General features: G+C 39.8%; 1 protein-coding gene across 1 annotated transcript in view; it reads left to right on the top strand.

The window, feature by feature from the left end:
- Xrra1 (X-ray radiation resistance associated 1) overlaps positions 1–14,499 on the top strand; it is a 70,272-nt gene that overhangs the window by 24,120 nt on the left and 31,653 nt on the right. The window contains exon 8 of the mRNA XM_047516044.1: positions 4,004–4,137. Coding sequence (XP_047372000.1) covers positions 4,004–4,137 — 134 coding nt within the window. The remainder of the gene's footprint in view (positions 1–4,003; positions 4,138–14,499) is intronic.

The raw sequence follows: 14,499 nt of genomic DNA, 5'->3' as shown, positions 1-14,499 counted from the left end.
GGTTGACCTCAAGAATTGGTAACTTCAATGATTTAACCTGCAAACATCAAGGGTCAATCATTCACACAAACCTCACTTACCTTGGTCTTATCAGAGAGAAGGACCTTTCACAAGACTGACTTTTTTCAGATTCAGTGGCCTTTGTATGCCAGAGTTTTTAAAAAGTTCTAATATCTTGGAATGGTCTTTCTCCTAAGTTGAATTTTAACCACTGAGTTACATTCCTAGCCCATTTTTGTTGTTTTATTTTGAGACAGAGTTTCAGTAAGTTGCTGAGACTGGTCTGAAACTTGCAATTAGCCTCCCAAATAGCTACGATTACAGGCGTGTGCCACCATGCCTGGCTGCATTTTTAAAGAATGCTATGTTGAATGTAGTGGTAACTTCTTCTCATGATTTCAAGACACATTTAAGATAGCAGTGATTTACTCTGTTTCATGAGACAGGAGTGGCCCTCAGACTTGTCCAGGAAACTGAGCTCTGTAAGTTCAATAAAATGAAGAGAAAGTAAATTTACAACAATTGATACAGTGTGATGCTATGTTAAAAAAAAAATTCATGGTATATTTTAGTGTAGAGTGGGAAATGGGTCCTAGATGCTCTAGAGATACAGGAAGCTATTTCCAGGACCTTAGGCCCAGTTGGGGCGGGGAGACTCTTAAGACCTTCCATTTATTTTTTCTTTTACTTTTTCAGAGAATAGACACTGAGCGCTTATGTGATGGTTATTATGCAAGGCATTTCACCCCACCATTCCAAACCCTTGTTTCCAGTGCCATTGGCCAGCGCTGGGGACACGACCACAGCTCAAACTCCACAACTGACTAGTTTAGGATCTAGTAGTTGCTCATGGTTGAGTTTGTGGATAACCTACTTTATAGTTTGATAGCATCCAATGATTAGTTAGCACATTCAGCCTTAACCGAGGGACTTTATTTATGAGAGAACAGACCAAAGTAGGATATAGAAAACAAATGAGAAAAGGAAATCTCCAGACCAGTCCTTTGTTTTCATCTCTGTATGATTTGCAAGGGCTCCCCAAGAAAAAAGGATAAACCTGTCATATATCCTGAATTTGCAGCTCACAGTAATGAATACTTTGATGTGTAATAAAACTTGATGTGACTCAGCAGATATAGTAGCCAGATTAGGAATCTTCTGTCCTTGTTTGTCAGAAAGGCTGCCCCAGGAGGAAAAGCCCACAGTAGAATTCTTCAGGAGTTAATTTAGAACAACTCAACTTCACCATGATTTGATTCTCTGCTGACATATCCGAAAATAGTGCAACTGAATCCCTCCCCTAGGAGTGAGAAGACCTTGGTTCTAGTTGGTTCTGCCAGGACTTTGCCATACCTCCTTGGCCAAATAACTTACATTCTCAGGAACTTAAGTTTTCCCCTGTTTAAATTCTGGATCAGCTCTGAAATTCCATGACCTGTGATTCTAAAACTGTTCATTTCTTTTAACTGCCCTTAATTCCATGGAAAGCAAATTTGGATCCAACATTAAATAGCCAAAGTGACTAGAACAGGAGTCCACAAACCTTTTTTTGTAGGAGATAGAAAATACTTTAGGCTTTGTGGTCCATGTGGTCATAACTAAGCATACCTGGTCATATCTGTCATAACTAGTTGGCTCTGCTGTTGTAGAAGGAAAGCAATCATAGATGATATGTAGACAAAGGAGCATGGCCATCTTCCAATAAAACTTTATTTATGATGCTAAAATTTGAATTTCACATAATTTCTACATGTAACACACTGTTCTTCCTTTATTTTAATTTTTTAAATGTAAAAATCATTCTTAGCTCACAGGCCATACAAATAGGCATCAGGCTGGATTTGGCTCACCTGACCTGGAATACTGCTGGGACAGCTCAGCATGGTTATAATGGAGAGTGAGACACAGTGGAGTGGAGTGAGAGAAGCTCCTGGAGAGGTGGCAGAAGAGAGACTGCGGAAAACACTGGAAACCTTGCTAAGGAGCTAAGATCTTATGGGTCATTGAAGAGTTTTAGGCTGAGGAAATGGTTAGAACTGTATTTTAGGAAAACCATTCTGGCTGCTCTGTGAAGAATTAGAGGGGACAGTGTGAGAGATCTTAAGGAGGTTGATAAAATCCACAGGTCTTGATGACTTCAGATAGGAGTATGAGGGAGAGAAATTCCCCCACTTTCACCTGGGCTTATTTGAGCCAGCTTTCCAGGCCTTCCTCTTCTCCCTGCTTCAGCCAAGTGGGATCAGCCTCGTGTGAACCTTCAAACCCTCAATTTGCTGGTGACAGCATGAACTCAGCACTCCTTTGGTGCTTGGTGCTTCCCATGCCTCATCAAGCCCTGTCTCATCCAGGGAGCTCCAGTCATACCTGAACTACTGCAGCTCTCAGAGCAAGCCAGGCGGCCTCCTGTTTTATGCTGCTTTCCAACCCGAATGTCTTTTTTGCCCTTAACAATATGGTAAATACCTACTAGTCTCTGAGGACAACTCTGGTGACACCTGCTCTGTGATGCCTGCCCTGATCTCTGATAGATCTGACCATTTTTTCCTTGTGCCCTGTGAGTCTGACCCAGCAGCATTGCTACTTAATAGACATACTTATAACTAGCTGCCCAAGCCATCTGGATACTCCCAAAGGGCAGGGGCTGATCTGAAGAAAGCCGTCAGCATACCATTAATGAATGAAGGGATGATCAGAGCCAACATTAATTAAGCACTTATTATGTGCCAGACTCCAGGCTAAAGGCTAGTCTACACAAGAACCACTTATTTCCACTCTATAGCTGGGAATTCCAGGTTAAGTAATTTGTTCAAATCACACAGTTAACCATGACTTAAACCTTGACTTTCAGAGCCGATCAGTCAATTACTATAGCAGAGTCAGACCAAACCCAGTGATCTGCAGCATGCATATGTCTGACTAACTATGTGACACTGATGTGACTGACCAAAGACCTTGCTTGTGCTCCAGTTGCTTAAGACACTGAAACTGAGCCCATTCCATAGGCTTTAACGTGGAGGAGCAGTACAGGGATGTGCACAAGAAAAAGGGGTAGAAGGAAGGAAGCCAACTTGTATAGAAGAGCTAAAGTGAGTATCTTGAGAGGCTCAGGAGAGAGAACAGAGATTGGGCACAAGTCATTTATCCTACTAGACTTTATCTCTGCTGAGAGAAACAGCTTCCTGGGTGGCCCCTGGACCCCAGTCAACCATATTATGAATCCAGGTGGCCAGTTAGAAGCTAGTTGATACTGGGGTGACCATTTGAGGCCTTTATTCTTATAAAACAGTTCGTTTCAGATAATTTTTAAATATTTACCTACTTTGTGCCAAATCCTACGCTAGGTCACAAGAATACAGTGATCCAGTGGTCTGATCCTTGACTTCAAAGGGTTTATGATCTAGTCCATCACTGTGTGCCAGACATTATATGTGGCTCATCTATTTGTCTATAGTATAACATGTCCCTATTATACTATATATAATAGTATCATTATTCCACATACATGTATTCAGCTGTTTCAGATGGCCAGCTTTGACAATAACTGAGAGCAGTTCAGATAAAACACTCAAAGTCAGGGGAGGAAGAGATGCCATCTAGCTGGGGAATTAGGAAAAGTTTGATTGATTGATTGATTGATTGATTGATTATAAGGAGGCAGCTTCCAACTGGGGCTGGGGTCTGGGTGCATGGAGGAAGGGCTTTCTGGTTTGAGTGAAAAGCACAAGCCGGAAGCTGTAGGTGAGATGAGTGGGGCAAGGAACAGGGAGGGATCAATTTGACCTGCACCATAGGATATACACAGGTCTGCAGTTGCAGCTAAGGCTGGAAAAAAGGTTGGGAACTGGCTCTAGTAGGCTTTGAACATTATCCAGAAGGCCTCTTAATCCTATGGATAACGGGGCTCTCCAGAAAGGGAATAAATTTAGCCAGCTCCCGCCTCGTGTAAGAACATTATGTCACACACAGTGCTTCTGTTCCCCCACCTTTTGTCTTCACGCGGTAGTTCTTGGACCTTTCCTTCAACCACCTGACTGCGGAGGCCATCTGTGATCTGGGGATTCTGCCCCACCTCCGTGTCCTGCTCCTCACAGGCAATGGGCTCACCTCCCTGCCACCCAATATGGCTGTCACCGAACAGTAAGTTCTGTATCCTCGAGTTTATTCTGCGAGTTCCCCCAGGAGCTTTTGTCTGGGTACAAGTATCCAAGGAAATAGTCCAGAGCAGCTTGAAAGTGCCAAAGACAGGCCGTGAGTGCTCAAAACAGGGAATGCCACCTACTGAAGCTCCCAGGAAAGGGTTTGGATAGGTTCCTCCACTTTCCTGTGTGATGTTAAGAGAGACCCAGGTGTTTGGCAAGCTGCTTTCTTTGCCTCTGTTGGTCATTTGTAAACTGTAGATATTATTCTTGCCAGACAGTTCCCCTCAATAAGCTCCAGCTGAGTAAGTCTATTTTCTAGTTTCTAAATAGCTTTGTACTTTCCTACTTTGCACCTTTGTTGAGGCCATTCCTTCTGGCTAAAATGTACTAGACCTTTCTCTCTTAATAACAATACATATGAGGTGCTTGCTATGGGCCAGACACTATTCTCAGCATTTTACATACGTTAACCCATTTAATCCTCACAACAGCTCTATGAGGTAGATGTCCTATTGTCATCCCAATTTTTTAGATTAGGAAATTGAGGCACAGACAAATTAAATGATTTCCCCAAAGTTGCAAAGTTAATCAGTGACAGAATCAGGATTTGAACTAAGTTCATCTGACTCTAGTTTCTCTTTTTATTTTTTCAGTATTGGGGATAGAACCCATGGCTATGTGCATGCTAGGCAATGCTCTACCACTGTGCTAGACACCCTCAGCCCTTCTCTTATGTAAATTCTGTGCATATTCCAAGCTCAGATCCTCCTGTTGTCCTCACCAGAAGCCTTCTCTGACTCCTTCAGCCCACTTCCTCCCATCTCTGAGCATCAGGTGAACTCAATGTTTCTTCAGCTAATCTAGTACTGAGCATGTTCTTTTGGGATTTATGTTTTATAAATATGTGTGTATTATTATACTAGGTATAATACATATATATAGCCTCCCCAAGAATGTTGGGAGTTCTTTGAGAGCAGGAGCTCTTTCTTGCTCATCTCTGATCTGCAGCTCCTAGGTGTAGATCCAGTGCCCACAGCAACTAGTCAATGAATGTTGACTAACTTAGAGATGTTGATGGTAAAAGTCATGGTGTTAATGTTCATTGCCACGATGGCAAATTTGATGGAGATGATAACGACAGTGGTGGCTGGTTAGTTGCTTAAGGGGGTCGGAATGACAGGTGATGATTGTTATATTCGGGATTTCATTAATCCGAATTCATTCTTTTGTTTTCAAGTGACATGAGTCCAATTCTAACTAGTGTAAACAGAAGGGAATTATAGGTTAGTATTTGAAAAGTCCTAAAATGAACCTGCTGAATTCATTTAGCTAGATATGAGCGTACAGAATGCTATCAGAACTCTGTGTACATCTCTATTTCTTGGTAATGGGTGCAACTTCCTTCAATCTGTCACTTGCTCTCACACACATGAACTTTGTGTTGGCTTTATTCTCCCTGACATGACATGTCTCGGTCAGACTCTAATCATGAATAAAAAAACACTCAATGTATTACAAATAGAAGGATTTATGCTTTCTTAGGGAGAAGAGATAATAGTTGGTATTTTATTATGAAAAATTCAAACATATATGAAAGTAGAGTTAATAGTAAAATGAATTCCCATGTACCTATCACCCAGTGAATATCACTTGACAGTTATAAAGTCATGGCCAAGGGGCTGGGGTCATAGCTCAGTGGTAGAATGCTTGCTTAGCATGAATGAGGCACTGGGTTTGATTCTCAGCACTGCATATAAATAAAACAAAATGGAAGTCCATTGACAACTAAAAAAAATTTTTTTTAAATGAAGTCATGGCCAATCTTTTTTTTATCTTTGCCCCCATCACAACCCAGTTTAGATTATTCTTTAGAAAAATCTGAGATGTGTCCAGCCATAAATGAATCCAGCTAAAAATGAATTCAGCCATAAATGAATCAGCAGATTCATATAATTTTGTGTATAAATGTTCCAGTATAAGCTTCAAAAAGTAAAGGGCTCTTTTAAAAATCATATCCAGTCAATTTTTATTTCACCTAAAGTATCACCAATGATAAATGGAGGGAGTTGGTAACATATTTTTAGAGGGTCTGGACAAGCAATTAGAGAAGAGAGGCATGGAAGAACAAAAAAGAAGAAGGATTGATACCTGGAGATCAGAAACTACTAACACTGTTGAATTGAACCCGTAAGTCTGTACCTACTACTGTGCTTCTAGAGAGGTTGTTGCTTTAAATCTAGATATGCTGAAGATGTGCTGCTTTGATCTTGGTCAACACAGTTGCCACTTCAGTTCTACCATTGGGGCCAGACAAGAGAGTTGCCTCTCCCCTGCTCTGCCTTCCAGTCAGTCTCTCTCTAGTCCTTTCCAATGGCAGAACCTAACTGGATGCCAGTTGGAAAGTCGGTATAGGAAGTGTAGTTAGAAGGTATCTCCAGCCCCTTCCATACCTAGTAGAACACAGAGGAAGGGGTGATGCCTGAGAGCATATAGGATGATGACTAGCACCACTGACCCATGGGAACCCTAACATCCACTCTCCTTTTCTCCATGTTTAATTTCCTACACAATAGAAACCACAATGTGCTTTGACCTAACTTCAAGAATTCTTTTTCCCTCTCATACTGAAGACCCCCACTAAAAAGAGACGAGACACAGTTCCATTGGTTACTGTATTCATCTCTACATGACATTATATTTTCTTCTAAAGAAATTCATGGATATTTTGTAACCTAAAAACTAAGTTGTAAAATCAATCACCACTAATGATTTATATGTGCAGTATTTACCCACATGAACACACATTGCTCATACATAAAACGAAGGAAGAAATGCACATGAAAATATTTATAGTTGTTGCAGTCATTTCTTCTTAAGGGATCAGGAGATCGTGGTGGATATTTTTGAATCCTTCCATCACCCATTCTGTGCTCCTTTGCTCTCATCCAGCACCTCACCTGATTAGGGTTCTTTTACTGGTGTGATGTCCTAAACCTTCACACCTGAAGGGAGTCCTGCTATTATTGGGTTGCTATGGTTTTCTAGTTACCTTTACTAAAGGACATAGAATTTAAGAGGAGCACCAGATAATTCCCTAGATTCCAGGGATATAAATTATCTTCCTCAATACATAACAACAATTATATTTACTTTAGGAATATGTATCAATCACCCAGCAAATAGAGTAAGTCCCTCTTTGCCTGATGGTTGACTTAGTGAAATAAGAAACCCAAACGTCCAGTAATAATCTCAATTACCAGTTCAGGGAACCATTCTTGTAGCCCTGGGAACTCCTCCCTTGGAAATTAAGACCTTTAAATTAGAAGTGCCTAACGTTACAGAAATGGGAAGCAAAAATTCTCCAAATGGATTATTAGATATAATTGTAAGAGGAACCACTTCCACTTTTGTTCATTAACTCCTAAGTTCTTGTTATGAGAAAAACAGCATCAGTATTGGTTGCTGGTTTATGTGATGCCCCATGCTGTCTGTTAAGGTCCCAACTTCCCCAAATATAGATACCTGGTGTAGTAAATACATTATAAAAGGCTATTTCACCAGAGGATTCTGCGAAGATGGTGGAGTAGGAAGCACTAGAAATCTGTCTCTTGACCTAAACAACAAATGCATTGACAAAATGTCTGATGAGACAATTTTTTTGACTTTAGACCCTCCTGAAGGATTACATCTTTCCAAAGGAAGGCTTGGACAGCAAACTGAAGATAATTTCAGTTTGTAGCCTATTCCCTAACCCCAGTCACATGGTAGGTAGTCACGCATGTATTCTTATAGTAACTCATGCAGCTTGTGGAAACAGGATGAGAAGAAAGGTCCCTGTTCTCCAATTGTTGTGGATCTATGCTCTGATCATTGATTGCTACTTATGATCATGAGGTGCAGACACAGTTGGGCAGCCATTATGACACACATGCACACCTATTGTAAGCTCCTCCTTCCCCAGCTGAAGACACTTCCAGAGAATTTAAAGAACTGACCTTTTTCTTTATCCACCTTCATTTGTCCCCTCCCCCTTGGGAGTCATACATTCAAAAGCAATGTCATATATGAGATAAATTAGAAAGTTACCACAAACATTAAAGGGAAGGCGCAGATTTAGAAGAGAACTAAGACCTTAGGTTTTTATCTTGGAATGATTCTTGGCATGGAGACAGCCTACAACAATCAAAAACAAAAACAGAAAACAGCTAATTTTGGTGAGAGGGGAGAATCTGACTTCAGAGTTACCATATCAATAGATTCAAATACCCAGTTTTTAGCCAAAAATCACAAGACATAGAAGGATATAAGAAAGCATAGACCAGTCAAAGTGAAAAATAAAGCAATAGAAACTATCCCTCATAGGTCAAAAGAAGGACTACTACATAAAGATTTTTAAACAGCTGTCTTAAGGATGCCTGAAAAACTAACAGAAGGCACAAAGAAGGTCTTCAAGATGACCTACAAACGAAATGGAAGTAACAAGATAGAAAAACTAAAAAGAAATCAAAAATAAATTCTAAAGCTGATTATAATAACTGAAATGAAAAATTCACCAGGAAGATTCAAAGGTAGATTTGAGAAGGCAGAAGAAAGGATCAGTGAACTCAAAGATAATTTATCAAGTCCGAGGAGCAAAAAAGGTTGACTCAACAGAGACTAAAGGACGTGTGGGACACCATCAAGCAAATCAACCTATTTCTTGTGAAAACCTCAGAGAAGGAAAGAGAGAAAAAAGAGCAGAGATATGCTTTAAAGAAATAATGACCCAAACTAGGTTTATATGAATAGAAGCATCCATGAAACTGAGTGAACTCCTGTGGAGACACATTATAATCAAACTGTCAAAAGACAAAGAAAAAAATCTTGAAAGCAGTGCAAGAGAAGTGTTTTGTCACATACAAGGGATTCTCACAATAAGATCATCAGCAGATTTCCAACTGAAACTTTGGAGGCCAGAAGGTATTAGGCTGATATATTTAAAGGGCAAAAATAAATAAGTACTATCAACTAAGAATCCTATATCTAGCAAAACTGTCCTTCAGCAGAGAGGGAGAAATTAAGACATCCTCAGATAAATAAAAGCTAAGGGAAGCCAAGGGAATTCATTACCTTTAGATCTGCCATGCCAGAAATGCTAAAAGGAGTCCTGCGGATTGGAAATGAAATGACACTAGACAGTAACTCAAAGTAAGTGAAATAACACTCAGAAAGTCATGTGTAATATGTTTTCTATTATATGTGGAAACTAGAGAGAAAAAGAAGAATCTCACAAAAACAGAAGGGAGATCAGTAGAGCAGAGGAAAGTTAGCAAGGAAAGGGCAGAGGAGAGTGAAAGGGTATGTACTAGGGAATGAAATCAACCAAATTATGTTCTGTGAATGTACAAATATATTAAATGTGTGTACTTTTTGTATACATAATGCACCAAATTTTCAAAAAGTAAGAATAATCTCAGTAAAGGTAGTTACATGGGTGATTTTTTTAAAACTAGCATTATGGTAACAGCAGTATACAATACCACATTTAAAATATTGTGGGCAGAGAAGACCAATCAGTATCCAAAAAATACATGTATAATTATCCCATTAAGGAAAAAAATTGCTGCTATTTTTGGAGGAAGGTATCTGTGATAGTCAGTCTGGTACTATTTAGCTGTTCACTGTCCCCAAAATGGTGTTATGTTAGAGGCTCAGCAATGGCCTCTGCTACTGGCAGGTTGGGTCTCAGCAGAGATGATAACCAGATTAGCTTTGGTGAGGACAAGTGCATAGCCTTCATCTGTACAGCCAAGGTCATTTTGCAATTACCAGAATATCCAGGGGAAAAGGAAGTGACCTTCATAGAAGGGGTCACCTTTCTACCTAATCATCGTGAATCATCTATAGCAAATACATTCATATGGTATATAATCAAATGTTTGTATTCTCTATTCATTCTGAGAGTCCATTCATATAAATTTTCTCCATACCTCCCTGTTATTAGTTTTTCATTCTTTTTTTCCCCAAGCTTTGACTATTCAGGTAAACCATTATGCCACTGCCCATGAATCAGCACAAGTCTGTGCTTCTGGCTATCTGTCCAACCAGCAAATGTAACAGTCAGATATATTGCTCTAAGTTTTGCCTATCAGGAGGATTTACCTTCCCGTCTTTTAGGCTGCTCCTGTATGGGGCTACAATACTTCAGTAGTCCACTTTTGGTTGATATCAGTGTGTCATGCAAAATCATGATAGGCACCCTTGGAATCTGAGTCATGTATTCCTGAAACTTTTTCAGACTTGCTGGAGATTGGTCTCAAATACTGTTTTCTCTGGACAAAAAAAAAAAAACAAATAGTATATAATCTCACCATATGTGAATATGTTGATTTCATGGAAATTGAGAGTAGAACAGAACAGAGGGTTGGGAGAGAAGGAAAACGGAACGGATAAGGAAAGGTGGATCAGTGGGTACTGAGTTACAGGTAGATAGGAGAAGTAAGTTTTGGTGTAGTGTTTCACAATGGGGTGATTATAGATATTGAGTGTGTTCTGTATGTTTCTGAAAGCCAGAAAATTTGAGGAGATAGATATGCTTTCTCTAATTTGAATATTATGCAATGTATCCATGTATCAAAACATCACATGGTACCCCATAAATATGTACATTTTTATATGTCAACTGAAAAAAATTGTTAAATATTGCTTTCACTTGATGAGGTAGTTCTGTTGTACTTTCTGTCCTTCATGAGTATCTCAGGTCACATGACCACTTAGCGTCCTATGACCAGGTGATCAGTCTTTACCAACATGCGGTAGTAAGCCATAAACTTTACCAAAAGGAAAACAATTGTCATAATAAAACATAATTATACTCAAAAATAATTCCTCCTCTTGGTACCTACAATAGGTTCTATTCAGAGCACCTTGCAATTTATTATCCAAGCCAGAATATATTTCAGAGGGAAAAAAAGTCACTATTGAGGATCTGGAATTGTAGCTCAGTGATGGAGCGCTTGCCTAGCATGTGTGAGGCCCAGGGTTTGATCCTTATGCACCACATATAAATAAATAAAATAAAGGTATGTGTCCATCTACAACTAAAAAAGATTTCAATTTTTTTAAAAAGACACTTTTTTTTTTTTTTTTTTTTTTTTTGTGATGCTGGGAATCAAACCCGTGGCCTTGTGCTTACAAGGCAAGCAGTTTACCAACTGAGCTATCTCCCCAGCCCTAAAAAGTCACTGTTGATAACTATTTTGGAATAACAGGTGAAAACTCAGGCTGTCCTTGAAAAGCAGTCTGTACTATACATCTATTTGCTATAGTCCTGTTGGATCAGTGGAGTAGTGATCCCAGTGGAGGATCAGCTAGCACTGCAGTCTGGGTGTACTATAGACCCTGTCTTGCTCTGGCCCCACTGAAGACGGATAACATTATAGGATGCTTAGTAAATGGACCAAAACAACCCAAATGTTTTATGTGAAATCCAAAAAGATTTCAGAAGGCTCAGGGATATGTCTTTTACATTGGAGGTATATCCCAATGCAGACACCTGGACACCAAGAAAATTAAACAAGATGACAGACAGTTCCCTGAATTTTTGTGGGGTTTACCTCCATCCTATGGTACATATGTTTCTTACTAAGACATATAGAGTATGTGTGACTTTTCCTGGTCACCAGGTTCAATCAGTATAATGTTCTGTAGGATACCAAAATAATCAAGATCCCTGTGTAATAGATTATGATAGGGTTTAAGGGTTGATATTGCCCTGAGGGAAGAGGACAAAGGTGTACCACTGTGCCTGTCAGGTGAAAGCAAGGTATTTCTGATAGTTCTTGTTAATTGATAAAGAGAAAGGAACATTTGACAGATTCTTATCTGTATCCCAAGTGCCAAGAGCTGTTTTGATTTACAACAGTAAAAAGGACTGGGGATGTAACTCAGTGGTAGAGCACTTGTCCAGCATACATGAAACCCGCCCTGAGTTTGATCCCCAGCAAAAGGGAAAAAGTCCACTTGTAAACTGCAGCTGAAATTGGAATCACTGCATGATTAAACACATAGAAATCTACAATTATTCTGTTAGACTTGTCTTCTGCCAGGTGTGGTGGCGCATGCCTATGAGTCCAGCAGCTGAGGCAGGAGGATTGCAAGTTCAAAGCCAGCCTCAGCAACTTAGCAAGACGCTCTCTCAAAATAAAAAAATAAACTAATAATGGACTGGGGTTGTGGCTCAGTGGTACAGCGCTTGCCTGGCATGCTTGAGGCACTGAATTCGATCCTCAGCACCACATAAAAATGAATAAATAAAATAAAGGTATTAGGTCCATCTACAACTAAAAAATTTTAAAAATGAATGAATGAATAAATAAATAAATAAATAAATGAATAAATAAAGGACTGGGGATGTAGCTCAGTGGTTAAGTGTCCCTAGGTTTAGTCCCTAGTACCAAAACACAAAAGTTTGCACAAATCAAGTAAACACTGGGTGTTAAACAGGAATATCATAGGACTCGCTATCCTTCCATCTTTCTAATCTTTAGTGCTGGCAGTCATCTCTACAATTACATCAGGGATGTCATTTTATTTTTGGTTTACTGTTGGGGAAGTTCCTGGGGTTTCAGATGACACTTTCTAACTTAATGGCTCTCACTTTGTTGGTGGGTGAACAAATAGAGGTATTCTATTAGTTCTTTATTATGTCTATTTCAATTACACATTTAGGAACTGGGAAGATAACTATGAAGAAGGTTTATGGCTTCACTAAGTCTATTTTGAAACTGACTCAGGCTAAATTTCTGACCTTTTATCTGACCACCTTCCCAGACTTTGAGTGATGGGCCACCATGCCATTCATATTCCCAGACATTAGCACCAATTTGCTGATACTGTCTAGTAAATTTTATAATCCTAGTTTAGCACTGTGCAGTGGAACTTTGGAAATGCAACATTGGAAATGTTCTATATGGACATTGTTCAATGTGGTAGCTACTTGCCCTATCGACCATATAAAAAGTGGCTAGTGTGAGGGAGGAACTATATTTTCAATTTTATTGAAGCTTAATTGGTTTTCATTTTAATGTAAAAAGGGAGCTGAATGAAAGGCTATGACTCTCCCTGTGGGCAACATGGATTACTTTTTTCTCACCAGATTGAGTTTTTTGGTGATCTACACTAATAATTCCAGATCTACTTAATCTCTATAATTAAGTTATAGAGATTGAAATTGAAGGTCACCTTCAGCCTCTGAAAGGGCTGCACTGTTTCTAGTGCACACTTCCTCCCAGGGTGTGTCCTTTATTACCCTACCTTATAGCATGGCCATTTTATCAGGCTTCCATTCTATGCCACACCTTGAACGTCAGTTTTTGGCCCTTGGACTAGTTATGTTGTCAGAATCTCTGCTCAACTTTTCATCCTCTCTGCCACTTCTCAAGTCAGCAGACAGCCTAGAGAAAAGTGGCCACAAATACACAAATGTGACACAAACTCCTTTGGATCTCCTCCTTTCAAATCTTCATGGCTCATTAGTTCCCAGGTAACCTTAAGTCATATTGTTGTTCTTCTTTTGTGGGGGTGGATACCTAGAATTGAACTCAGGGGCACTCAACCACTCAGCCACACCCCCAGCCCTACTTTGTATTTTATTTAGAGACAGGGTCTCACTGAGTTGCTTAGCACCTCACTTTTGCTGATGCTGACTTTGAACTTGGGATCCTCCTGCCTCAACTTCCTGAGCCACTGGAATTACAGGCGTACACCACTGTGCTGGCAAGCATATTGTTTTAAAGTTTTTCTACCTCACTTCTATATTTTGCCTGGTGTTTCTCCTTTATACCCAGGAAAGAGTATACACATTACTTGGTCTGCAATACCATAAATCTTTTCATTTATTTTGGCCAGGTGCCTAGGCGCATTTACTATGGAATTAATTCAGACTAAATCCCTGACTAGTATTTTGGGGATTACTCTGATGATACACATTTGGGCTACAGTTTTGCAAGAGGACCCGTCTACCCAACCTCCCCTTCTCTGTTCACTCCAGGATAATTTTTCCTGGCTATGGGATAAGGGGAATGGGTTCGGCTCTGGTTTATGCCATCCTGAGGTATATTGCTGTAGGATCCCAGATTCATATCGGTGGTCTCTGATTAGATGCCCTACTGTCATTGAACCCCAGGGCTTTGATTCTTTAGCTCCCACTAGACTATTAAACCACAGTTCAATTTCAACAGGGTCAGCAAATTCCCCTGAGGCTCAGCTGACTTCCTATGCCATTTTTCTCTCTGGCATACTCCTTCCACTGTCTTCACATCTCTTACATCTTTTCAAATTTTATGCATTGTTCTTGTTGTTTCCAGTGGATAGCCTCATT

The sequence above is a fragment of the Sciurus carolinensis genome, chromosome 11 (assembly GCF_902686445.1).
Source record: "Sciurus carolinensis chromosome 11, mSciCar1.2, whole genome shotgun sequence".
Classification (NCBI taxonomy): domain Eukaryota; kingdom Metazoa; phylum Chordata; class Mammalia; order Rodentia; family Sciuridae; genus Sciurus; species Sciurus carolinensis.
This window is presented reverse-complemented; position numbering and strand designations above follow the sequence as displayed.